General features: G+C 44.9%; 1 protein-coding gene across 5 annotated transcripts in view; it reads right to left on the reverse strand.

The window, feature by feature from the left end:
• Positions 1–27,880, reverse strand: part of LOC144673421 (cysteine-rich protein 2-like) — a 107,365-nt gene that overhangs the window by 24,062 nt on the left and 55,423 nt on the right. For 3 of the 5 annotated variants that reach the window (XR_013574306.1, XM_078535262.1, XM_078535263.1), the window contains exon 5: positions 25,725–25,793. The exons of 1 other annotated variant lie outside the window; for it this stretch is intronic. Coding sequence is in view for 3 of the 4 variants with exons in the window: in XM_078535262.1 (XP_078391388.1) it covers positions 25,725–25,793 (69 nt within the window). In the remaining variant the exon portion in view is untranslated. Of the gene's footprint in view, positions 1–9,176; positions 9,818–25,724; positions 25,794–27,880 lie in introns of those variants that run through there. One more of the 5 variants, XM_078535264.1, reaches the window with a different exon arrangement.

Here is a 27,880-nt window from a genome sequence, read left to right on the forward strand (position 1 = left end):
GATTGAGAATAATCTACCAGTGGATGCTGGGCCTTTAGTGCCTTTTTGTTCACCCAACAAGAGCATCAACTGGTGACTGGCAGGTCAGAATCAGAAACAGCACAGCCGGACATTGACCCAATGGCAATGTCAATGACAGGGTAGGTTGCAGTGTAAACACCCTACATCTGGGAGCAGTTGGAAGAGTTCTCACAATGACATTTTAAAGACTGGATTAACTCTGGCCCGCAGGCTATATGTTGGCTGACCCTGTTCCAGAAACACGTAAGTAGTAAAATGGTAAGAGAAGAGGGGGAGCTGATTAGTGACCAAAAAGGGATTTCTTTTTTTCACTCATTCACAGGATATGGGATTCGCTGGGCAAGCGTTTATTGCCCATCCCTAATTGCCCTTGAGAAAGTGGTGGTGAGCTGGCAGATAATGGTGGCGGTCTCCAATAGTGATAAGGAGATGAAGCACTGATTGCGTTAACATTTTACTCCAAGGGTGCTGAAACCAATTGTGACTCCCTTACTGTCGCTGTAACAGTTGTCCTCCTCCATGATATCCCCTGGTGTTAAACTGTTACTGCGAGATGTGGAGCAATGGTGCAATGGGTCTCTCATTCCTAAAGCTTGTACAACCTTGAGGATCATGGGTGTGACTCTGGATCTAAACACAGAATGTCAGAGTGTGATATAGGATAGAATACAACAGAATATTACTTTCAGAAGAATCCTCCAGCAGAGGGCGGTGGAGCTGGACCTTATTGCTGGAAATTCCTCAGCTGAAATAGGAAGAGGAGTCAGGGAAACTGAGGGGATGGAAGTTGTTATCAGCAATATCATCAAAAAACAGCACAGTGAGTTCATTAGGGAGTTATGGGAAGAAGATGGGATTGGGGAATATGGAGAGATGGTGGGTAGGTGGGATTGAGGGATATGGAGAGATGGTGTACAGTTGGGGTTGAGGGATAGTGAGAGATGGTAGGTAGGTGGGATTGAGGGATATGGAGAGATGGTGTACAGTTGGGTTTGGGGGATAGTGAGAGATGGTAGGTAGGTGGGATTGAGGGATATGGGGAGATGGTGGGTAGGTAGGCTGAGGGATATGGGGAGATGGTGGGTAGGTGGGCTGAGGGATATGGGGAGATGGTGTGCAGTTGGGGTTGAGGGATAGTGAGAGATGGTAGGTAGGTGGGATTGAGGGATATGGAGAGATGGTGGGTAGGTGGGCTGAGGGATATGGGGAGATGGTGTATAGTTGGGGTTGAGGGATAGTGAGAGATGGTAGGTAGGTGGGATTGAGGGATATGGAGAGATGGTGGGTAGGTGGGATTGAGGGATATGGAGAGATGGTGGGTAGGTGGGATTGAGCGATCTGGAGAGATGGTAGGAAGGTGTAATTGAGGGATATGGGGAGATGGTGGGAAGGCGGGGTTGAGGGATATGGGGAGTGAGTGGGTAGGTGACATTGAGGGATATGGGGAGATGGTGGGTAGGTAGGGATTAGGGATATAGGGAGATGGTGGGTAGGTGGGCTGAGGGATATGGGGAGATGGTGTGCAGTTGGGGTTGAGGGATAGTGAGAGATGGTAGGTAGGTGGGATTGAGGGATATGGGGAGATGGTGGGTAGGTGGGCTGAGGGATATGGGGAGATGGTGTGTAGTTGGGGTTGAGGGATAGTGAGAGATGATAGGTAGGTGGGATTGAGGGATATGGAGAGATGGTGGGTAGGTGGGATTGAGGGATATGGAGAGATGGTGGGTTGGTGGGATTGAGGGGTATGGGGAGATGGTAGGTAGGTGGGATTGAGGGATATGGGGAGATGGTTGGTAAGTGGGATTGAGTGATCTGGAGAGATGGTGGGAATGTGTAATTGAGGGATATGGGGAGATGGTGGGAAGGCGGGGTTGAGGGATATGGGGAGTGAGTGGGTAGGTGACATTGAGGGAGATGGTGGATAGGTAGGGATTAGGGATATAGGGAGATGTTGGGTAGGTGGGCTGAGGGATATGGTAAGATGGTGTGTAGTTGGGGTTGAGGGATAGTGACAGATGGTAGGTAGGTGGGATTGAGGGATATGGGGAGATAGTAGGTAGGTGGGATTGAGGGATCTGGAGAGATGGTAGGAAGGTGTAATTGAGGGATATGGGGAGATGGTGGGAAGGCGGGGTTGAGGGATATGGGGAGTGAGTGGGTAGGTGACATTGAGGGATATGGGGAGATGGTGGGTAGGTAGGGATTAGGGATATAGGGAGATGGTGGGTAGGTGGGCTGAGGGATATGGTAAGATGGTGTGTAGTTGGGGTTGAGGGATAGTGAGAGATGGTCGGTAGGTGGGATTGAGGGATATGGGGAGATGGTAGGTAGGTGGAATTGAGGGATCTGGAGAGATGGTGGGAAGATGTAATTGAGGGATATGGGGAGATGGAGGGAAGGCGGGGTTGAGGGATATGGGGAGTGAGTAGGTAGGTGACATTGAGGGATATGGGGAGATGGTGGGTAAGTAGGGATTAGGGATCTAGGGAGATGTTGGGTAGGTGGGGTTAAGGGATGTGGAGAGATGGGATGAAGGGGTTGACTTATCAAGAATGGCTAAACAGGTTAGGCCCTTATTCATTAGAGTTTAGAAGAATGAGGGGTGATCTTGTTGAAACGTACAAGATTCTGAGGGGGCTTGGCAGGGTAGATGTTGAGAAGATGTTTCCTCTAGTGGGGAAATCTCGAACTAGGGGACATAGTTACAGAATAAGGGGACACTCATTTAAAACTGAGATGTGAAAGAATTTCTTCTCTAGAGGGTAGTGAATGTCTAGAATTCTCTACCCCAGAGAGTTGTCTACCCCAGAGAGTTGTGGAGGCTAGATCGCTGAAATTATTTAAAGAGGAGGTAGGTAGATTTTTTGAAATATCGGCGGGTTGAGAGCTTTGAGGAGCTGGCACAAAAGAGGAGGCCCGGGGCAAATCAGCCATGATCTTATTAAATGGCGGTGCAGGCTCCTATTTCTTATGTTCTTATAGTGGGTAGGTGAGATTGAGGGACATGGGGAGAATGTTGGTCAGTGGGATTGAGGGGTATTGGGGAGATGGTGAGATTGAGGGCTTTGGGAGTGTGGTGGGATTGAGGAATATGGGGAGATGGTAGGGTGGGTGGGATTGAGGGATACGGGGAGAAGGTGGGTAGGTGGGGTTGAGACATTTGGGGAGATGGTGGATAAGTGGGGTTGAGGGGTAAGGGGAGTCAGTGGGGCTTTCTTTTTATTCTTGGGGTGTAGGTGTCGCTGGCTCGGCCAGCATTTAATTCCCATCCCTAATTGCCCTTGTTCAGAGGGCGTTTAAGAGTCAACCACATTGCTGTGGGTCTGGAGTCACATGTAGCCCAGACCAGGTAAGGACGGCAGATTTCCTTCCTTAAAAGACATTAGTGACCCAGGTGGGTTTTTACAACAATTGGCAATGCTTTCATGGTCATCATTAGACTTTTAATTCCAGATTTTAATTGAATTCAAATTCCAGCATCTACTGTGGCGGGATTGATGACATGGTGATATTGTCGCTGGACTAGTAATCGAGAAACCCAGGGTAATGCTTTGGGGACCCGGGTTTGAATCCCACCACGGCAGATGGGGGAATTTGAATTCAATAAAAATCTAATAATGATCACGAAACCATTGTTGTAAAAACCCATCTGGTTCACCACTGTCCTTTAGGGAAGGAAATCTGTCGTCCTTACCTTACCTACACGTGACTCTCGACCCACAGCAATGTGGTTGACTCTTAAATGCCCTCTGAAATGGCCTAGCAAGCCACTCAGTTGTATCAAACCACAACAAAGCCACAAAAAAGGAATGAAACCGGACGGACCACCCGGCATTGAACTAGGCACCGGAAACGACAACGGCAATCTCAGCCCTGTCGGCCCTGCAAAGTCCTCCTTACTAACATCTGGGGGCTGAGCTGTCTCACAGACCAGTCATGCAACAGCTTGACATAGTCATCCTCATGGAATCACATCTTACAGATAATGTCCCAGACTCCACCATCATCACCCCTGGATATGTCCTGTCCCACCAGCAGGACAGACCCAGCAGAGGTGGCGGCACAGTGGTATACAGTCAGAAGGGAGTTGCCCTGGGAGTCCTCAACATCGACTCCGGACCCCATTAAGTCCCATGGCATCAGGTCAAATGTGGGCAAGGAAACCTCCTGCTGATTTCCACGTACTGCCCTCCCTCAGCTGATGAATCAGTGCTCCTCCATGTTGAACACTCCTTGGAGGAAGCACTGAGGGTGGCAAGGGCACAGAATGTACTCTGGGTGGGGGACTTCAGTGTCCATCACCAAGAGTGGCTCGGTAGCACCACTACTGACCGAGCTGGCCAAGTCCTAAAGGACATAGCTGCTAGACTGGGTCTGCGGCAGGTGGTGAGGGAAACAACAAGAGGGAAAAACATACTTGACCTCATCCTCACCAACCTGCCTGCCACAGATGCATCTGTCCATGTCAGTATCGGTAGGAGTGACCACCGCACAGTCGTTGTGGAGACGAAGTCATGCCTTCACATCAAGGATACCCTCCATCGTGTTGTGTGGCACTACCACCGTGCTAAATTGGATAGATTTCAAACAGATCTAGCAACTCAACGCTGGGCATCCATGAGGCACTGTGGGCCATCATGTTTAGGCCCATACTCGCTAGAGTTTAGAAGGATGAGAGGAGATCTAATTAAGGTATATAAGATGCTAAAGGGGATAGACAAAGTAGACGTGGAGCGGATGTTTCCTCTTGTGGGGTATTCTAGAACGAGAGGCCATAGTTTTAGGCTAAGGGGCGGTAGATTTAAATCAGAGATGAGGAGGAATTACTTTTCTCAAAGGGTCGTGAATCTGTGGGATTCACTACCTCAGAGCACAGTGGATGCCGGGTCGCTGAATAAATTTAAGGAGGAGATAGCCAGATTTTTAATTAGTAATAGGTTGAATGGTTATGGGGAGAGGGTGGGAAATTGGAGTTGAGGCCAAAATGAGATCAGCCATGATTGTAATGAATAGCAGGGTAGGCTCGAGGGGCTGAATTGCCTACTCCTGCTCCTAGTTCTTGTGTTCTTATGTATCAGCAGCAGAATTGTACTTGAACACAATCTGTAACCTCATGACCCGGCATATCCCCCACTCTACCATTACCATCAAGCCAGGGGATCAATCCTGGTTCAATGAAGAGTGCAGGAGGGCACGCCAGGAGCAGCACCAGGCATACCTAAAAATGAGGTGTCAACCTGGTGAAGCTATAACACAGGACTACTTGCATGCCAAACAGCATAAGCAGCAAGTGATAGACAGAGCTAAGCAATCCCACACCCAACAGAGCAGATCTACGTCCTGCAGTCCTGCCACATCCAGTCGTGAATGGTGGTGGACAATTAAACAACTCACTGGAGGAGGAGGCTCCACAAATATCCCCGCCCTCAATGATGGAGGAGCCCAGCACATCAGTGCAAAAGATAAGGCTGAAGCATTTGCTACAATCTTCAGCCAGAAGTGCCAAGTGGATGATCCATCTCGGCCTCCTCCAGAGGTCCCCAGCATAACAGATGCCAGTCTTCAGCCAATTCGATTCACTCCACGTGATATCAAGAAATAGCTGAAGGCACTGGATACTGCAAAGGCTATGGGCCTTGACAATATTCCAGCAATAGTACTGAAGATTTGTGCTCCAGAACTTGCCACGCCCCTAGCCAAGCTGTTGCAGTACAGTTACAACACTAGCATCTACCTGGCTCTGTGGAAAATTGTTCTGGTATGTCCTGTACATAAAAAGCAGGACAAATCCAACCCGGCCAATTACCGCCCCATCAGTCTACTCTCCATCATCAGCAAAGTAATGGAAGGGGTCATCAACAGTGCTATCAAGCAGCACTTACTTAGCAATAACCTGCTCGCTGATGCCCAGTATGGGTTCCGCCAGGGCCATTCAGCTCCTGACCTTGTTACAGCCTTGGTTCAAACATGGACAAAAGAGCTGAACTCCCGAGGTGAGGTGAGAGTGACTGCCCTTGACATCAAGGCCGCATTTGATTAAGTGTGGCATCAAGGTGCCCTGGCAAAACTGGAGTCAATGGGAATTAGGGGGAAAACTCTCCACTGGTTGGAGTCATACCTAGCACAAAGGAAGATGGTTGTGATTGTTGGAGGTCAGTCATCTCAGCTCCAGGACATCACTGCAGGAGTTCCTCAGGTTAGTGTCCTCGGCCCAACCATCTTCAGCTGCTTCATCAATGACCTTCCTTCTATCATAAGGTCAGAAGTGGGGATGTTCGCTGATAATTTTACAATGTTCAGCACCGTCCACGACTCCTCAGATACTGAAGCAGTCCATGTCTAACTGCAGCAAGACCTGGACAATATCCAGGCTTGGGCTGACAAGTGGCAAGTAACATTCGCACCACACTCTGGAAATTGATTTTTTTGCCTCATGATTTTCTCCTATCCTTAGGGCTTTAAGCTCAAAAGCTGATGCTACAAATTGGAGTTTTTGGAAGTGTAATGCATGCGCTCATTCTCTACTTTTGTCATTGGGTCTTGGCTCCCAGATTAATAAATCACAAATTGCCCCCACAGGTGGAACTAAAATCTTTTCAATGGAGTGGCACAGGTCTCAGTCACAGATCAGTTCTGAGGTTGTGGTTTCATGGAATTGATCACAATGCACACACTTGCACCTATAATTTGTCCCCACAGCCTTATCTTCCAAGCCCCTGCCTTGAAAAACAGCTCGGTAACAGCATTTCACAGAAAGGCCACCCAACTCATCTCACAGCGCTACGATCAAAACAATAAATTAAAATGGGAGGCATGCAGGAAGCAGGGCAACCTCAGTTATGTCTGGTATTTGACCAAGGACTGTGGAATGTCCCACTATCGAATTTTTCCACCAAACTAACAGACAAACTAAGAAGCAGAGGCAGAAAGCAACTACAACATGTGCTGCAGCATTCGGTGTCTGGACTTAAAAGGAATAAATCAGAAGTAAACGTTTCTGCCTCAATTTTAGTCCATATCTCCAGCCACTTGGGGAACAGTAGCAGTGTTAATGTTAATGATCTTGTAATTCAGAGGCCCAGGCTAATGCTCTAGAAATAGGAGTTCAAATCCCACCACAGCAGATGGAGGAATTTAACTACAATTAATAAGTAAACCTGGAATAAAAAGTTGGTCTCAGTAATGACGACACTGAAACTACTGGATTGTCGTAAAAACCCATCTGGTTCATTAACGTTCTTTAAGGAAGGAAATCTGCCGTCCTTACCCGGTCTGGGTTCCACGTGACTCCAGACCCACAGTAATGTGGTTGACTCTTAACTGCCCTCTGAAGTGGCCTAGTAAGCCACTCAGTGGTATCAAACTGCTACAGAAATATTGAATATGAATGAAACCAGACGCACCACCCAGCATTGACCTAGGCCCATCAATACAGGAATTACCAAGAAATCCAATAGGGAATTGAGAGGAAACTGCTTCACCAAAGAGTAGAGAGAATGTGGGACTCACTACCACAGGAAGTGGTTGAAGTGAATAGGGAAACATGACAGGCATTTGAAGAAGAAGGGAAAAGGTGATAGATTTAGATGAGGAAAGATAGGAGGAGGTTGAAGTGGAGTTTAAACACTGGGGTGGACAGTTTGATCTGAATGGCCTGTTTCTTTGCCGTATATCCTATTAAAGCCGTGTAATAAGTGGTGAGTAACTCATGACATCAAGGGATATGGGGATAGCATGGGAAAGTGATGTTGAGGTCGATAATCAGCCATGGTCTAACTGAATGACAGAGCAGGCTTGGCAAGTCTAACAGTCTACTCCTGTTCCTATGTTCCTGAGTAACATTTGCACCAAACAAATGCCAGGCAATGACCATTTCCAACAAGAGAGAACCTAACCATCGCCTCTTGACAGTCATTGGCATTACATAGACCGCAGCAGTTCAAGAAGGCAGCTCACCACCACCTTCTCAAGGGCATTTAGGGATGGGCAATAAATGCTGGCCTGGCCAGCGATGCCCACATCAGTGAATTTTTAAAAATCCATCACTGAATCCCCCACTATCAACATCCTGGGGGTTACCATTGACCAGAAACTGAACTGGACTAGCCATATAAATACTGTGGCCACAAGAGCAGCTCAGAGACTAGGAATCCTGTAGCGAATAACTCACCTCCTGACTGCCCAAAGCCTCTCCACCATCTACAAAGCACAGATTAGGAGTGTGATGGAATACTCCCCACTTGCCTGGATGAGTGAAGCTCCAACAACACTCAAGAAGCTTGACACCATCTAGGACAAAGCAACCCACTTGATCAACACCCCATCCACCACCTTGAACATTCACTCCCTCCACCACAATGGCAGCAGGGTGTACTATATAAATGATGCACTGCAGCAATTCACCAAGGCTCCTTCGACAGCATCTTTCAAACCTGCAACCTGTACCACCTAGAAAATAAGGGCAGCAGCAAGCACATGGAAACATTACTACCTGCACATTCCCCTCTACAAGTCACACGCCATCCTGACTTGGAACTATATCGCCGTTCCTTCACTGTTGCTGGGTCAAAAATCTGGAACCCTACAAAGGAGTTAATGGTTATGGGGACAGGTAGAAAAGTGGAGTTGAGGCCACAATCAGATCAACCACAATCTTACTGAATGGGGGAGCAGGCTTAAGGGGCTGAATGGTTTATTCCTGTTCTTATTTGTTATGGTCTTATATCTGCTTCACTTAGGAGACATAGAGTCATTTACAGCAAAGAAGGGGGCCATTCAGCCCATCGAATCCATGCCGCTCCCCTTGGAGCAACCCATTCAGTCCCACTCTCCCGCTCGATACCAGTGGCCCTACAAGTTTATCTCCTTCAGGTGCCCATCCAATTTCCTTTTGAAATCATCTTCCACCACTCTCAATGGCAGTGAGTTCCAGGTCATTACCACGCACCGCATAAAAAAAGTTCTTTCTCACATTCCCCCCTGCGTCTCTTGTCCAAAATCTTAAATCGGTGTCCGCTGGTCCTTGTACCATCAGTTGATAGGAAGAGTTTTTCCTTGTCTACTTTATCTAAACCTGTCATAATCTTGTACACCTGTATCAAATCTCCCCTCAACCTCCTTTGCTCCAAGGGAAATAACCCCAGCATTTCCAAAGTAACTCTGTATCTCAAACTCCCCCTGATCCCTGGAACCATTTTGTTAATTCTCCTCTACACCTTCTCAAGGACCCTCACATCCTTCCTAAAGTGTGGTGACCAGGGCTGAACACAATACTTTAGTTGGGGCCTAACCAGAATTTTATAAAGGTTCAGTGTAACCTCCCTGTGTTTGTACTCAATGCCTTTATTTCATCCACGAGTGCAAAATGCATAGTGTAAGGCAGATACTAAAAGCTCCGACTGTCCAGGACTATTCCCCAGGATATGAGAAACATTGGCAAACACTTGACTGTAGAGCAGGTACTAACTGCAAGTTCAGACTGTGCTCTGGAATTGCACAGTTAACAACAGACAAATGAGTGGAAGTTTTAACAGATTTATTTTTAGATTCTGACTCTGAGCCCAGCCTCTTGGTGTTTATACACATGAGCAGGAAGCACATTCCAGGCAGTAACAGCTCCCAGCTGCCAGCTTCTAGCCAAATCCCAGAGCATACAGGCCCACAGCAAAAGTATACATCCACACTGATCCACAGTTGGAGGGACGATGGATCAGGTATGCCTGATGGTTGGTCTGACTTGGCTCATGCTTGCCCTCGCTGGAATCCACAATTTGCTCTAGCCAGGTCGATGCATATACTGAAGCAAAGTAAAAAGTAAAGTTAGGGTAAGATCGATTCCACCTGACATGGAATGTACTTGACATTAGGCCGGTGGAACTCCTTATCTGTCCCATATATGATCATAAGAATTAGGAGCAGGAATAGGCTATTCAGCACATCAAGCCTGCTCTGCCCTTCAATAAGATCCTTGCTTATCTGATTGTGGCTTTAACATCCCATAATCCTTGACTCCCTTGTCAATCAAAAATCTGTCTAACCCAGCATTGAATATATTCAATGACCCAACCTCCAATGCTCTCTAGGGAAGAGAATTCCAAAGACAAGCGACCTGCTGAGAGAGGAAACTCCTCCTCATCCCCATCTTAAATTGGAGACCCCTTATTTTTGAACTAGATTCCGTCACAATGGGAAACATCCTTTCAGCAACTACCCTGTCAAGCGCCCTCAGAATCTTATACATTTCAATAAGAACACCTCTCATTCTTCTAAACACCGATGTCTGTAGGCCCAACCTGCTCAAACTTTCCTCATAAGACAAACCCCTTCATCACAGGAATCAGCCGAGTGAACCTTCTCTGAGCTGCTTCCAATGCAATATTATCTCTTCTTAAGTAAGGTGACCAAAACTGTACACAGTACTCTAGGTACGGTCTCATCCAATGTCCTGTACAGTTGTAGGAAGACTACCCTGCTTTTATACGAACATAACAATTAGGAGCAGGAGTAGGCCACTGGACCCCTCGAGCCTACTCTACCATTCAATAAGATCGTGGCTGATCTGAATGTAACCTCATTCCTGCCTACCCCCTGATAACCTTTCACCCCCTTGTTAATCAAGAATCTATCTAGCTCTGCCTTAAAAATATTCAGACTCTGCTTTCATCTCCCTTTGAGGAAGAGAGTTCCAAACACTCACGACCCTCAGAGAAAAAAAATTCTCCTCATCTCTGTCTTAAATGGGCAACCTCTTATTTTTAAACAGTGACTAGAATCTCCCACAAGAGGAAACATCCTCTCCACATCCACCCTGTCAAGACCTCTCAGGATCTTAAAGGTTTCCATTAAGTCGCCTCTTGCTCTTCTAAATTCCAGTGGATACAAGCCTAACCTGTCCAACCTTTCTTCATAAAACAACCCACCCATTCCAGGTATAAGTCTAGTAAACCTTCTCTGAACTGCTTCCAACACATTTACATTCTTCCTTAAATAAGGAGACCAATACTGTACACAATACTGCAGTTGCGGTCTCACTAATGTCCTGTACACTAAAGCATAATCTCCCTACTTTTGTGATCAATTCCCCTCACATTAAATAATAACATTCTATTAGCTTTCCGAATTACTTGCTGTACCTGCATACTAACGTTTTGTGATTCATACAGTATCTTTGTGTCATTAGCAAATTTAGCAACCATACCTTCGGTCCCTTCATCCAAGTCATTTATATAAATTGTAAAAAGTTGAGGCCCCAGCATTGATCCCTGTAGCACACCACTCGCCACATCCTGCCAACCAGAAAAAGACTCATTTATGCCAACTCTCTGCTTCCTGTTAGCCAGCCAATCTTCTATCCATGCCAATATGTTACCCCCTACACCATGAGCTTTTACTTTCTGCAATAACCTTTGATGTGGCACTTAATCAAATGCCTTCTGCAAATCTAAGTACAGTACATCCACCGGTTCCCCTTTATCCACAGCACATGTGACTCCTTCAAAGAACTCCAATAAATTAGTTAAATGTGATTTCCCTTTCAAAAAACCATGTTGACTCTGCCTGATTATCCTGAATTTTTCTAAGTGCCCTGCTATCGCTTCTTTAATAACAGCTTCTAACATTTTCCCAATGAGAGATGTTAGGCTAACTGGCTTGTAGTTTTCTGCTTTCTGTCTCCCTCCCTTTTTGAATAAAGGAATTACATTCGCTATTTTCCAATCTAACAAACCTTCCCTGAATCTAGGGAGTTTTGGAAAATTAAATCCAACACATCAATTATCTCCCTAGTCACTTCCTTTTAAACCCTAGGGTGAAGTCCATCAGGACCTGGGGATTTGTCAGCCTGCGGCTCCAATTTACTCAGTACCACTTCCCTGGTGATTGTAATTTTTCCTGAGTTTCTCCCTCCCTTCCATTTCCTGATTTACAGCTATTCCTGGGACGTTACTTTATACCCTGTAGTGAAGACAGATGCAAAATACCTGTTCAATTTATCTGCCATTTCCTTATTTTCCATTATTAATTCCCCAGACTCACTTTCTATAGGACCAACGCTCACTGTTAACTCTTTCCTTTTTTAAATAACTATAGAAACTCTTCCTATCTGTTTTTATATTTCTAGCTAGCTTTCTCTCATACTCTAATTTTTCCCTCATTCCTTGATTTTTTTTATATTATGCCCAAACTTCTGACCTGTCAGCCATCATTGTGCAGTGATATGTCTTTTCTTTAAGTTTGATACTATATTTAACTTTTTAAATTAACCACAGTTGGTGGATCCCCCCTTGGAATTTTTCTTTCTCATTGGAATGTATCTATTCTGTGTATTCTGAAATATCCCCTTGAATGCCTACTACTGAACCTCTATTGACCTATCCCTTAACCTAGTTTGCCAGTTCACTTTGGCTAGCTTTGGTTTCATAACCTCATAATTGCCCTTATTTAAGTTTAAATACTAGTCTTAGACCCATTCTTCTTTCCCTCAAACTGAATGTTAAATTCAGTCATATTATGATCGCTGCTGCCTAGGGGTGCCTTCACTATGACGTCATTAATTAACCCTATCTCATTGCTTAATACCAGGTCTAGTATAGGCTGCTCTCGTTGGTGCCAGAACGTGCTGTTCTAAGAAACTAGCCTGAAAACATTCTATGAACTTCTCATCTATGCTACTTTAGCCCATCTGATTTTTCCCAGCCTATATGTAGATTAAAATCTCCCATGATTATCACCGTAACTTTCTGACAATCTCTCATTATTTCTTCTTTGATACCCCGTCCTACCATGTAATTACTGTTACTGGGCCAGTACACCATTCCCACAAGTGACTTCTTGCCTTTATCATTTCTCATCTCTACCCAAACCGCTTCTACATTCTGGATTCCTGAACTTAGGTCATCCCTCTGTATTAGGCCAATACCATTATTAGTTAGCAGAGGCACCCCTCCACCTTTTCCTAACTTACTGTCCTTCCCCAATGTCATGTACCCTTCAATATTCAGGTCCCAATCTATATCACCCTGCAGCCATGCCTCTGTAATGGCTATCAGATCATACTTATTTATTTATATTTATACTCCACTCCACCCCACCCCCCTCTCAGTGAAGGCCAACATTCCATTTGGCTTCCTAATCACTTCCTGTACCTGCATGCTAACTTTTTGTGATTCATGAACAAGGACAGTCAGATCCCTATGTACTTCAGCATTCTGCAGTCTCCCTCTGTTTAAATAATATTCTGCTTTTCTATTCTTCCTGCCAAAGTGGACAACCTCATATCTTCCCACATTATACTTCATCTGCCAAATTTTTGCCTACTCATTTTAACGTATTTATATCCCTTTGCAAACTTTTTGCATCTTCCTCACAGCTTGCTTCCCTACCTATCTTTGCATCAGCAGCAAATTTGACTACAATGCAGTTGGTCCCTTCACCAAGTTAGCAATAAAGATTGTAAATAATTGAGGCCCCAGCACTGATCCCTGTGGCACTTCACTTGATACAGTTTGCTCACGTGAAATGGCTCATTATCCCGACTCTCTGTTTCCTGTTCGTTAGCCAATCCTCTATCCGTGCTAATATATCACCCCCAACACCATAAGCTCTTATCTTGAGCAGTAATCTTTCCTGTGGCATCTTATTAAATGAATGCCTTTTGGAAATCCAAATACACTACCCAATGGTTCCCCTTTATCCACCCTGTTTGTTACATCACAAAGAACTCAAATAAATTTGTCAAACACAATTTTCTTTTCTTAGAACCATGTTGACTCTGTCTGATTGCATTATGGCTTTCTAAATGCCCTGCTGCTACCTCTTTAATACTGGATTCTAGCACTTTCCTAATGATTGATGTTAAACTGGCAGTTTCCTGCTTTCTGTGTCCTTCCTTTCAAGAATAGTAATGTTACATTTGCAGTTTTCCAATCTGCTGGGACCATTACAGGATCTAGGGAATTTTGGGAGATTACGGCCAATACATGAACTATCTCTGCAGTCACTTCCATTAAGGCCCTAGGATGTAGGTCCTAATACCTTTTCTCTAGTGATCATGCCAAGTCCATTGTGCAATGGCTGGCTCAGTGTATATGGGGGCATGAAGAAGACTTGAAAAGCAATCCAGATAGGAGGTTTGATAGCTAGGGGAACAGACAGATGTTTCTGCAGCCACAGATGTGAATCCAGGATGGTATGTTGCCTCCCTGGTGCCAGGGTCAAGGATGTCACTGAACGGCTACAGAGGTCCATCACTGAAGGGGTTGGGGGGGCAGAGGATGAACAGCCAGCAGTCATGGTCCATTTCAGTGCCAACAACATTGGTAGAAAGAGGGATGTGGTCTTGTAGGGAGCTAGGTAGGAAATTAGCAAGCAGGACCTCAAAAGCAGTAATTGCTGGATTGCTCCCAGTACAGTAACATATGCAAGTGTGTACTGAAATCAGAGGATAGAGCATCTGAATGCGTGGCTGGAGAGAGGGTGCAGGAGGGAGGACTTTAGATTCTTGGGATATTAGGAGCAGTTCTGGTGGAGATGGGACCTGTAGAGGCCATACGGGTTGCACCTAAATAGAAGTGGGACCAATTTCCTTCAGGGGTGATATACTGGTGCTATTGGGGAGTGTTTAAACTTACTTGGCTGGGGTGGGAAAACCAGGTGGTAATATTAGAGAGGAATACCTAGGTGTTCAGAATATTGGGAGAAACAAATAGCACTAGAGTAGGAAATAGTAAGGCATTCGGTGGTTTCAGCATAAGAGGGAAAGTAATAAAGGGGGAGGTGATGGTGTAGTGGTATTGTCACTGGACTAGTAATCCAGAGACGCAGGGTAATGCTCTGGGGACCCGGGTTCGAATCCCACCACGGCATGAAACCATTGTCAATTATTGTAAAAACCCATCTGGCTTACTAGTGCCCTTCAGGGCCGTCCATACTGGTCTGGCCTACGTGTGACTGCAGACGACAGCAATGTAGTTGACTCTTAAATGCCCCCTGAAATGGCTGAGCCAGACTCTCAGTTGTATCAAACCACAAAAAAGGAATGAAAGCGGATGGGCCACCTGGCATCAACCGAGGCACCAGAAACAGCAAACTCAGCCCTGTCGACCCAACAAAGTCCTCCTTACTAACATCTGGGGGCTAGTGCCAAAATTGGAAGAGCTGTCTCACAGACTAATCAAGTAACAGCCTGACATAGTCATGCTCACAGAATCATACCTTATAGATAATGTCCCAGACACCACCATCACCATCCCTGGGTATGTCCTGTCCCACCAGCAGGACAGACCCACCAGCAGAGGTGGCAGCACAGTGGTATACAGTCAGGAGGCTGTAGATTTCAAACAGATCTAGCAACTTAAGACTGGGCATCCATGAGGTGCTGTGGGCCATCAGCAGCAGCAGAATTGTACTCGAACACAATCTGTAACCTCATGGCCCGGCATATCCCCCAGCCTACCATTACCATCAAGCCAGGGGATCAACCCTGGTTCAATGAAGAGTACAGGAGGGTATGCCAGGAGCAGCACCAGGCACACCTAAAAATGAGGTGTCAACCTGGTGAAGCTATAACACAGGACTACTTGCGTGCCAAATAGCATAAGCAGCAAGTGATAGACAGAGCTAAGCAATCCCACAACCAACGGATCAGATCCAAGCTCTGCAGTCCCGCCACATCCAGTTGTGAATGGTGGTGGACAATTAAACAACTCACTGAAGGGGGAGACTCCACAAATATCCCCATCCTCAATGATGGAGGAGCCCAGCACATCAGTGCAAAAGATAAGGCTGAAGCATTTACTACAATCTTCAGCCAGAAGTGCCGAGTGGATGATCCATCTCGGCCTCCTCTGGAGGTCCCCAGCATCATAGATGCCTGTCTTTCAGCCAATTCAATTCATTTCACATGATATCAAGAAATGGCTGAAGGCACTGGATACTGCAAAGGCTATGGGCCCTGACAATATTCTGGCAATAGTACTGAAGATTTGTGCTCCAGAACTTGCTGCGCCCCTAGCCAAGCTGTTCCAGTACAGCTACAACACTGGCATCTATCCGGCTCTGTGGAAAATTGCCCAGGTATGTCTTGTACACAAAAAGCAGGACAAATCCAACCCAGCCAATTACTGCCCTATCATTCGTACGGTAATGGAAGGGGTCATCAACAGTGCTATCAAGCGGCACTTGCTTAGCAATAACCTGCTCACTGAAGCCCAGTTTGGGTTCTGCCAGGGCCACTCAGCTCCTGACCTTGTTACAGCCTTGGTTTAAACATGGACAAAAGAGCTGAACTCCCAAGGTGAGGTGGAAGTGACTGCCTTTGACATCAAGGCTGCATTTGACAGAGTGTGGCATCTAGGAGCCCGAGCAAAACTGGAGTCAATGGGAATCAGGGGGGAAGCTCTCTGCTGTTTAGAGTCATATCTAGCACAAAGGAAGGTGGTTGTGGCTGTTGGAGGTCAGTCATCTCAGCTTCAGGACATCACTGCAGGAGCTCCTCAGGGAAGTGTCCTCGGCCCAATCATCTTCAGCTGCTTCATCAATGACCTTCCTTCCATCATAATGTCATGAGTGGGGATGTTCATTGATGATTTCACAATGTTCATTACCATTCATGACTCCTCAGAATCTGAAGCAGTCCATGTCCAATTGCAGCAAGACCTGGACAATATTCAGTCTTGGGCTGACAAGTGGCAAGTAACATTCGCGCCACACAAGTGTCAGGCAATGACCATCTCCGACAATAGAGAATCTAACCATTGCCTCTTGATGTTCAATGGCATTACCATCACTGAATCCCCCACTATCAACATCCTGGGGGTTACCATTGACCAGAAACTGAACTGGACTAGCCATATAAATACCGTGGCTACAAGTGCAGGTCAGAGGCTAGGAATCCTGCGACGGTAACTCACCTCCTGACTCCCCAAAGCCTGTCCACTATCTACAAGGCACAAGTCAGGAGTGTGATGGAATACTCCCTAATTGCCTGGATGAGTGCAGCTCCCACAACACTCAAGAAACTTGACACCGTCCAGGATAAAGTAACCCTCTTGATTGACTCCACATCCACAAACATTCACTCCTTCCCCCACCGACGCACAGTGGTAGCAGTGTGTACCATCTATAAGATGCACTGCAGGAATTTACCAAGGCTCCTTAGACAACAGCTTCCAAACCCACGACCACTACCATCTAGAAGGACAAGGGCAGCAGATAGATGGGAACATCACCACCTGGAAGTTCCCCTCACTCACCATCCTGACTTGGAAATATATCGCCGTTCCTTCACTTTCGCTGGGTCAAAATCCTGGAACACCCTTCCTAACAGAACTGTGGGTGTACCTACACCACATGGACTGCAGCGGTTCAAGGAGGCAATTCACCACCAATTAGGGCTGGGCAATAAATGCTGCCCTAGCCAGAGACATCTACATCCCATAAATGAATTTTTAAAAATAAGGTTTAGTTTGGCTATGGAAAAGAACAAGGAGCGATCCAGAGTAAAAATAATTAACTGGGGAAAGCCAACTTCAATGGACTAAGTATGGATCTGGCCCAGATAAATTGGAATCAAAGATTAGCGGGCAAAACTGTAACTGAACAATGGACAGCTTTTAAAGGTGAGATAGTTCAAGTACAGTCAAGGTATATTCCCACAAAAGAGAAAGATAGGTAAACAAAACCAGAGCTCCGTAATTAACAAACGCAATAGAGATTAAGAGCAAAAAGCGGATGCCAGACGACTGGAGAACTGCACATGTTACAGGGTGTAAAGACAAGTTTAATCTCAGTGATGAGGAAGCTTTGAGAAACAATAATTAGGGACAAAAGTGATAGTCACTTGAGCAAATACAGGTTAATTAAGAAGAGCCAGCTTGGTTTTGGTTAGGACAAATAGTATTTAACTAACTTGCTGGAGGTTTTTACTGAGGGTTGATGAGGGTAATGCTGTTGATGTGGTGTACATGGACTTCCAAAAGGCATTTGATACAGTGCCACACAACAGACTTGTGAGAAAAGTCAGAGCTCATGGAATTGAAGGAACAGTAGCAACATGGATACCAGATTGGCTGAGTGACAGGAAACAAAGAGTAGTGGTGAAATGTTGTTTTTCGGATGGCAGGAAAGTTTATAGTAGAGTTTCCTAGATATCAGTCTTAGGATCCCTGCTCTTCCTGACATATATCAATGACCTTGATGGACAAGGCACAATTTCAAAATTTGAGAATGATATGAAACTTGGAAGCATTGTTAAGCATGAGGATGATAGTGCAGAACTTCAAAAGGAAATAGTGGATTGGGCAGACAAATGGCAGATGAAATTTAATGCAGAGAAGTGTGAAGTAGTTCATTTTGGTAGGAAGAGCGTGGAGAGACAATATAAAATAATTCTAAAGCAGTTGCAGGAGTAGAGGGACCTGGGTGTATAGGTGCATAAATCATTGAAGGTGGTAGGACAGGTTGAGAAAGCGGTTAATAAAGCATTAAGTATCCTGGGCTTTATTAATAGGGGCAGAGAGTACAAAAGCAAGGAAGTTATGTTAAACCTGTATAAAACACTGGTTCAGCCTCAACTGGAGTATTGCGTCCAGTTCTTATGCTTTAGAAAAGATATGAAGGCATTAGAGAGAGTGCAAAAAGGCTCCACGAGAATGGTTCCAGGAATGAGGGACTTCAGTTATGTAGATAGATTGAAGCAATTGGGACTGTTCACCTTGAAGAAGAGGTTGAGAGAAGATTTGATAGAAGTATTGAAAACCATGAGGGGTCTGGACAGAGTAGATAGGGAGAAACTGTTCCCATTGTTGGAAGGAGCAGAGGGCACTGATTGCAGGTTAGTCAACCCGATGGGTTTTTACAACAATTGACAATGGTTTCATTGACATTCTGAGTTGACTGAAGTGTAATGGAAAAATAGGTTAAAAGAAGCAATGGTGATGTGAGGAACAACCTTTGCATGCAGCAAGTGATTAGAATCTGGAAAGCACTGCCTGAGAGGGTAGTGGAGGCAGAGTCAATTGAGGTTTGAAATGGGAATTTGATCATTATCTGAAAAGGAAAAATTTGCAGGGCTAAAGGGACAAGGCAGGGAAGTAGCATTGGGTTTCAGAGCGTCAGCAAGAATGGGCCAAAGGGCCTCCTTTTGTGCTGTGACCATCCTATGATTGTATAATTCTATGTGATTGTTTTAAGTTCCTCCCTCCCTTTTGCCCCCTGCTTTTCTACTATTCTTGGGATGTTTTTTCTGTTTTCTACTTTGAAGAAAGATACAAATAACTTGTTCAATGTCTCTGTCATCTCCTGGTTTCCCATGATTAATTCCCCAGTCTCACCCTCTATGCAACCAACACTCATTTACACAACTCTTTGCCTTTTTATACACTTGTAAAAGCCTTTACTGTCTGTTTTATACTTCTGGCCAGTATTCTCTCATCCATTTCTCCCTCTTTATTCTTTTAGTCAACCTTTTCAGGTTTCTAAAATTTCTCAATCTTCTGGGCAACCAATAACCTTTTCGACATTGTACATCTTTTCTTTCAATTTGATACTATCCTTAACTTCCTTAGTTACCCAGTTGGGGCATCCTTCTCATAGAGGCATTTCATCTCAAATGAAATATATCTTTACTGAGAGTTATAAGATATCTCCATAAATGTCTGCCACTGCTTCTCTGCCATCTTATCCGTTAACCTATTTTCCAAGCCCACTTTAGCCAACCTTGTCTTCATACCCTGTAATTGCCTTTATTAAAGTTTAAACACTAGTTTCAGACCCACACTTCTCACCCTCAAACTGAATGGAAAATTCTATCATGTTATGGTCACTCTTACCTAGAGGATTCTTTACTATGATGTAATTAATTATTCCTGTCTCATTACACATTACCAGTTCCAAAATAATACTGTTCCCTGGTTGGTTCCAGAGTGTATTATTCTGAGAAATTATCCCGAACACACTCTATGAACTCATCCTCTAGGCTAACTTTGCCAATTTGATTTGTCCAATCTATATGAAGATTAAAATCATCCATGATTCTTGCAGCACCTGTTTTAGAAGTCCCCATTACTTCTTCCTACTGTTAGGAAATAGAGAAAGTTCAAGAAAGTTATATTGGTATTAGTAGGTGTTAGAAATGAATGTTAATTTTAAAGTTTAAGTTTGATTTGTATTTCTGTATCAAAGAGTCGTAGAGGTCTATAGCACAGAAAAAGGCCCTTCAGCCCATTGAGTCTGCGCCGGTCAAACAAGTACCTAACTATTCTAATCCCATTTTCCAGCACTAGGCCCATAGCCTTGTATGCCATAGCATCACAAGTGCACATCCAAACACTTCTTAACTGTTATGAGGGTTTTTGACTCTACCACCCTTTCAGGCAGTGAGTTCCAGTTTTCCACCACCCTCTAGGGGAAATATTCCCTCCTAAAAACCCCTCTAAACCTCCTGTCCCTTACCTTAAATCTATGCCCCCTGGTTATTGATCTCTCAACCAAGGGGAAAAGTTTCTTCCTGTCTGCCCTATCTATGCCCCTCATTATTTTATACACCTCAATCATGTCCTCCCTCAATCTCCTCTACTCCAAGGAAAATAACCCCAGTCTATCCAATCTCTTCTCATAACTAAAACTCTCCAGCCTAGGCAACATCCTGGTAAATCTCCTCTGCACTCTCTCTAGTGCAATCACATCCTTCCTACAATGCGGATTCCAGAACTGCACGCAATACTCTAGCCAAGGCCTAACCAGCGGTTTATAAAGTTCCAGCATAACCTCCCTGCTCTTATATTCTATGCCTCGGCGAATAAAGTGAAGTATTCCATATGCCTTCTTAACCACCTTATCTACCTGTCCCGCTACCTTAAAGGACTGGTGGACATGCACATCAAGGTCCCTCTGATCCTCGGTACTTCCCAGGATCCTACCATTCATTGTGTATTCCCGTGCCTTGTTTGTCCTGCCAAGTGCATCACCTCACACTTATTACAGAATCACACAGTGCAGTAGAGGCCCTTCGGCCCATTGAGTCTGCACCGATATGTGAGAAACACCTGACTTACCTATCTAATCCCATTTACCAGCACTTGGCCCATAGCCTTGAATGTTACGACGTGCCAAGTGCTCATTCAGGTACTTTTTAAAGGATGTGAGGCAACCCGCCTCCACCACCCTCCCAGGCAGTGCATTCCAGATAATCACCACCCTCTGGGTAAAAAAGTTTTTCCTCACATCCCCCCTAAACCTCCTGCCCCTCACCTTGAACTTATGTCCCCTCGTGACTGACCCTTCAACTAAGGGGAACAGCTGCTCCCTATCCACCCTGTGCATGCCCCTCATAATCTTGTACACCTCGATCAGGTCGCCCCTCAGTCTTCTCTGCTCCAATGAAAACAACCCAAGTCTATCCAACCTCTCTTCATAACTTAAATGTTTCATCCCAGGCAACATCCTGGTGAATCTCCTCTGCACCCCATCCAGTGCAATCACATCCTTCCTATAATGTGGCGACCAGAACTGCACACAGTACTCCAGCTGTGGCCTCACTAAGGTTCTATACAACCCCAACATGACCTCCCTACTTTTGTAATCTATGCCTCGATTGATAAAGGCAAGTGTCCCATATGCCTTTTTCACCACCCCACTAACATGCCCCTCCGCCTTCAGAGATCTATGGACACACATGCCAAGGTCCCTTTGTTCCTCAGAACTTCCTAGTGTCATGCCGTTCATTGAATACCTCCTTGTCAAATTACTCCTTCCAAAGTGTATCACTTCACACCTTTCGCTGTTAAATTCCATCTGCCACTTATCTGCCCATTTGATCATCCCGTCTATATCTTCCTGTCGCCCAAGACACTCAACCTCACTGTTAACCACTCAGCCAATCTTTGTGTCATCCGCAAACTTACTAATCCTAACCACCACATAGTCATCTATGTCGTTTATATAAATGACAAATAATAGGGGACCAAGCACAGATCCCTGTGGTACGCCACTGGACACTGGCTTCCAGTCACTAAAGCATCCTTCTGTCATCACCCTCTGTCTCCTACAACTAAGCCAATTTTGAAGCCACCTTATCAAATTACCCTGTATCCCATGTGCATTTGCCTTCTTTATAAGTCTCCCATGTGGGACCTTGTCAAAGGCTTTGCTGAAATCCATATAAACGACATCAACTGCACTACCCTCATCTACACACCTGGTCACCTCCTCAAAAAATTCAATCAAACAAGAACTGACTGCAGGACACTCTTCCCAGACTGCTTCACCGCGATGCTGACTGCAGGACACTCTTCCCAGATTGCTTCACCGCGATGCGTCAGTGTGTTAAGAAAGGTCAAATTGAGTTGTGAAAGTTGCCTGCATATCTAATGAGAGTTTTATGACTGTGGCAGCTAAGTTAAACAAACAAGAGTCGTGAAACTGGGCTGTTGCTAAGCAACAGGGGTCCAGAGAGGCAGGTCCCTCCTACAGGCACACAGAAAAACTAAAGAAACAGTAGTAAGATAAAAGCAAAACACTGCGGATGCTGGAAATCCAAAACAAAAACAAAAATACCTGGAAAAACTCAGCAGGTCTGGCAGCATCTGCGGAGAGGAACACAGTTAACGTTTCGAGTCCGAATGACCCTTCAACAGAACTAAGTAAAAATAAAAGAGAGGTGAAATATAAACTGGTTTAAGGGGGGATCCCACCCCCCTTAAACCAGTTTATATTTCACCTCTCTTCTATTTTTACTTAGTTCTGTTGAAGGGTCATTCGTACTCAAAACGTTAACTGTATTCCTCTCCGCAGATGCTGCCAGACCTGCTAAGTTTTTCCAGGTATTTTTGTTTTTGTTAAAGAAACAGCAGTGAGTTCAGTTTGAAGCCAGGACTCCAGAGAGACTGGAAACTGGGAGAGAGAGCTGCAGAGTGAGAGCAGATTTCCCAAAAGAACCAAAAGGTCCCAAAGCCAAACAAGTGAGACAGAAACAGGGGAAATTCCAAAGCAGACCTTCTAGTCAAAGAACAGACAGGAACTTGGAAAAGGGCCTGTTAATGAAGTTAAGGGTTAGGGGCAGAGGGAAAGGCTCCATGCATCAGATTTAAATAGACAAAAGCTGGAGAGAGCAGATTTAAAGCAAGAACAGTTAGAAAGAGGTCAGAAGGTCCAAAGAGATAACTAAAGGTCTGTAACTCTTTGCTATGGGCATGTGAAGCAGTGGTGTACTATTGACAGCTGAGTCAGTGAAAGAGAGTGCGTGGAAGACAGCTTGAATGCATGTGGCAACCCAGAGAGAGGAACATCAGAAGGACAGTTCAAAACTCTGGAGGTGAACCCTTGCAGAAGGCGTCTGAGAGAAAGCATTGGTTTGGGGGAAGGTTCCAAAGTGAGTTCTAAGAGAGTGGAGATTGGAAACCCTCTTGTGAAAAACAGAGTTCAGTGAGACTGGTTGGCTCATGGTGTGACAAGCGTCTGGGGGAAGTTGAGGAGAGATCATAGCATCTTGTGGCATTTATCACTTGGTTTCAGAGTGTGGTGTGCCTGACTACAGATTGCCAATTGGTTTACATGGACTGTGTACTTCCTGTGAATATTAGAATATAAGATAGCTTTTGTAACTTGCGTTATCTGTAAAGGTGTAGTTGTAGGTGAAGGAGTATTGTAATATAGTTCATCTTTTCTTGTTTAATAAATGTTTTTGTTAAAAGTTCATCAGCTGACTCCGGTGACTCTTTTCAGTCGCCCCTCTCCGCGTATCTAAACAAACAAATAAAAGCTGGGGATCATAACACTACAGAGTAGCTATTGTCAGTGAGCCTGTAAACCACTCCCACCAGTGACTTGCCTCCTTTGCTATTTCTTATCTCCACCCAAACTGATTCTACATTTACACACTGTAACCATCTGCAGGCAAGATTCACACCAGTACTTTTCACAATACATTTTCAATTCTTAAAGTCTGCTTGTCCTTTTTGAAAGACTTAAAATTCTGATACCCCAGTAATAACTGCACTGCTCAATAATACTCAACTGTTCTGGCTGGGAAGGTAGCATGTTCAAGCCCTGGTCTGGGTGTGAGAAGCCGATTGTGTGTGAAGAGAGGAGCAGGTTCAGCCTGTCAAATAGTTTGTTAACACTCAATAATAACAATCCAGGACAGAGCACTTCACTCAATCACTGCCCCTGCCACTGGACTCATTACTCCCTCCCTCCCTCATTGGGCATTGTGGTTGCAGTGTGTCCTATCTCGAAGATCCACTGCACCAACACAGCATGGTTACTTCAACAACGCCACCCTACCCTGTAACCTCTAGCGCCAAAGGGACCACAGCAGCAATGATGTGTGAACTCCACTACCTCCTAGTCATACACCATCATCACTTGGAACTATATCTCTGTTCCTTCATCATTGCTGGGTCAAAATCCTGGAACTCTCTTCCTAATACCAGTGTGGGTGTACCTACACCACATGGGCTGCAGCGCTTCAAGAATTCGCTCACCACCATCTTCTCAAAGATAATTAAGGATGGGCAATAAATGCTGGCTTTGCCATCAATGTCGACATCTCATTAATGTATAAATAAAAAATAAGGAACAATGAGGGGGCTGTTACAGTCCTGGGTGTATACCACAGGCCATCAAATAGTGGGAAGGTAACAGAGGAACAAATTTGCAGGTAAATTGCAGAAAAATGTAAAACGATAAGTAGTGATAAGGGGGACTTTCATTATCCTCATATAGACTGGAATAGCATAGTGTAAAGGGCAAAGAAGGGAAGGAATTCCTGAAACACGTACAAGAGAACTTTCAAAATTAGTCTGCTTCAAGCCCAATGAAGAAGGAAGCTGGACTGAATCCAGATCTGCAAAATGAAGTCGGCCAGCTGGAGCATGGAATGAAATACTCCCCACTTGCCTGGATGAGTGCAGCTCCAACAACACTCAAGAAGCTGGACACCGCCCAGGACAAAGCAGCCCCACTTGATTGGCACCACATCCACAAACATTCACTCCCTCCACCACCGACGCACAGTAGCAGCAGTGTGTGTACCATCTACAAGATGCACTGCAGGAACTCACCAAGGCTCCTTAGACAGCACCTTCCAAACCCACGACCCACCATCTAGAAGGACAAGGGCAGCAGATAGATGGGAACACCACCACCTGGAAGTTCCCTTCCAAGTCACTCACCATCCTGACTTGGAAATATATCGCCGTTCCTTCACTGTCACTGGGTCAAAATCCTGGAACTCCCTCCCTAACAGCACGGTGGGTGTACCAATACCACAGGGACTGCAGCGGTTCAAGGAGGCAGCTCACCACCACCTTCTCAAGGGGCAATTAGGGATGGGCAATAAATGCTGGCCCAGTCAGCGCAGCCCACATCCCGTGAATGAATTTTAAAAATGTTTCAATAGGAGAACATTTGGGAAACTGTAATCATAATATTATCAGGTTTACAGTAGTTATGGAAAGAGATAAGGAACAATCAATGGTGAAAATATTCAATTGAAGGAGAGCCAGCTAATTTCAATGAGCCGAAAAGGGATGTGGTCCAGGTGGGTTGGAATTAAAGGTTCGCAGGGCACTCCAAATGTATTGTTTCCAAGAGCAGGAGCAATAATGTTCTGATTATAACCATGAGCACCAGCATGTTCTAAGGAATTGTGTTATTAGACACCATTACCACTTCTAAACCATTAATGAAGAATGAATTCTCCTCACCAAAGTACACCACCTTCCCACAACCAGGGCAATGAGCAGTCTCGCCAGCAAAGGTAGTGTAAGGAGAGCCTGAAACAAACAGGGAGAAAAGATTTACTTCACTTTCTTCAGTTCCAGAATCTGAAAAAAAATTCAACACCAAGTCTCCCAACGCCAATACATCATTGAACCGATTAACTGTTACTCACCCAATGTTATCCTATCTGCTCCTCGAGGAATGCACCTCTGCTGGGGTTAGATTCCATGTACAACACCAAAATAAGACAGTTACAGAGATAAAAAGCCATCTAGCCCATCAATCTCACTTCCCCCATTGTCCATAGCTCTATCAGTCACTCTCTCTAGCACATTCTATTATTGATAGTCCATCAACAAGTTGCAGTTATATCGACCTTTAATGTAATAAAAATAATTCCAGACTGCGTCATCAGACAACATGTGTCACTGAGCCAAATAAGGAGATACTAGGATAGGTAAATAGTAGGTTTTAAGGAGTGTCTTAAAGGAGGAGAGAGAGTAGAGAAGTGGAGATGTTTAGGGAGGAGATTCCAGAGCTTAGAGTCAAGGCAGCTGAAGACATGGTTGCCAACAGTGGCAGAAAAGTGGGGGAGTTGGTGGGAGTGGGTAGGAGATGCATAAGGGGCCAGAGTTGGATAAACTTGGGGGGTTGTAGGGGCTGAAAGAGATTAGAGAAATAGGGAGGTTAGGAGGGATTTGAACACAAAGATGAGAATATTAAAATCAAGGCATTATCAGATTGGGAGTCAATAAAGGTCATGGGTGATGGGTCAGGATCTATCCTGTCTAGCCCTTGTAAAGAATAGTCACTTGACCCAAAATAACTGGAATTTAACAAGAGTCAGTTCCTTCAGGAAAGGAGAGAAGAAGATTGGAAAGGACAGGGCAGGAAAACTTTTGAACGTCCCTTCTTGAAACACATTGAAGTCTCCTTTAGGTTTCGTATACAGCAGGGACAACATATACTGGGTGGGTGAAACACAAGTTAAAAACTTTACACAACCATGCCTTAATAGGAAGTGAATTTGGTCTGAAGAATTATTTTCCTTATCTGGATCAAAGCTCCAAATAGTCATCAATGCTATTTTACCAAAAAAATCTATGTGACCAAATTGCCCAGGAAGAGCGATACAATCTGGAGAGAAAGCTTTTAAAAAAAATAGTAATCACACCACATCCCCACCCAAACCCATTAGACTTAAATTGTTACCTATTCTGTCTCCACAAAATTCTAAATCCAAGGGCTAGATTGTCCCACAGGCTTCAAGACTCTGAGGCCAGTTAGGAAGCCACACCCTGAATGACACTAAGCCAGTCTCACTGACAGCAAGTGTGGGCTCATTTGGTCCTGGCCCCCCTCCAGTGCAATCATATCCTTCCTATAATGTGGTGATCAGAACTGCACACAGTACTCCAGCTGTGGCCTCACCAAGGTTCTATACAACTCCAACATGACCTCCCTACTTTTGTAATCTATGCCTCAATTGATAAAGGCAAGTGACCTATATGCCTTTTTCACCACCCCACTAACTTGCCCCTCTGCCTTCAGAGATCTATGGACACACACGCCAAGGTCCCTTTGTTCCTCAGAACTTCCTAGTGCCATGCTGTTCATTGAATACTTCCTTGTCAAATTACTCCTTCCAAAACATATCACCTCACACTTTTCAGGGTTAAATTCCATCTCAAAAACAGAATTACCTGGAAAAACTCAGCAGGTCTGGCAGCATCGGTGGAGAAGAAATCAGTTAACGTTTCGAGTCTTCATGACCCTTCGGCAGAACTGAGTATAGTTAGGAGAAAAGTGAAATATAAGCTGGTCTAAGGTGGGTGGGGGGGGAGAGAGAAGTTGAGGGTGTGGTGATTGTGGAGATAAGCAAGCCGTGATAGGAGCAGATAATCAAAAGATGTCACAGACAAAAGGATCAAAGAGATGTTGAAGGTGGTGATATTGTCTAAGAAAAGTGCTAATTAAGAATAGAAGACAGGATACTCAAGGTACAGCTCTAGTGGGGGTGGGGTAGAAAGACTAACAAAGTTTTAGTTTTAGATTTAAAAATAATAGAAATAGGTGGGAAAAGAAGAATCTATATAAATTATTGAAAAAAAAGGGAGGGGGGAGAAACGGGGTGGGGATG

The sequence above is a fragment of the Cetorhinus maximus genome, unplaced genomic scaffold (genome assembly GCF_964194155.1).
Source record: "Cetorhinus maximus unplaced genomic scaffold, sCetMax3.hap1.1 HAP1_SCAFFOLD_361, whole genome shotgun sequence".
NCBI lineage: Eukaryota > Metazoa > Chordata > Chondrichthyes > Lamniformes > Cetorhinidae > Cetorhinus > Cetorhinus maximus.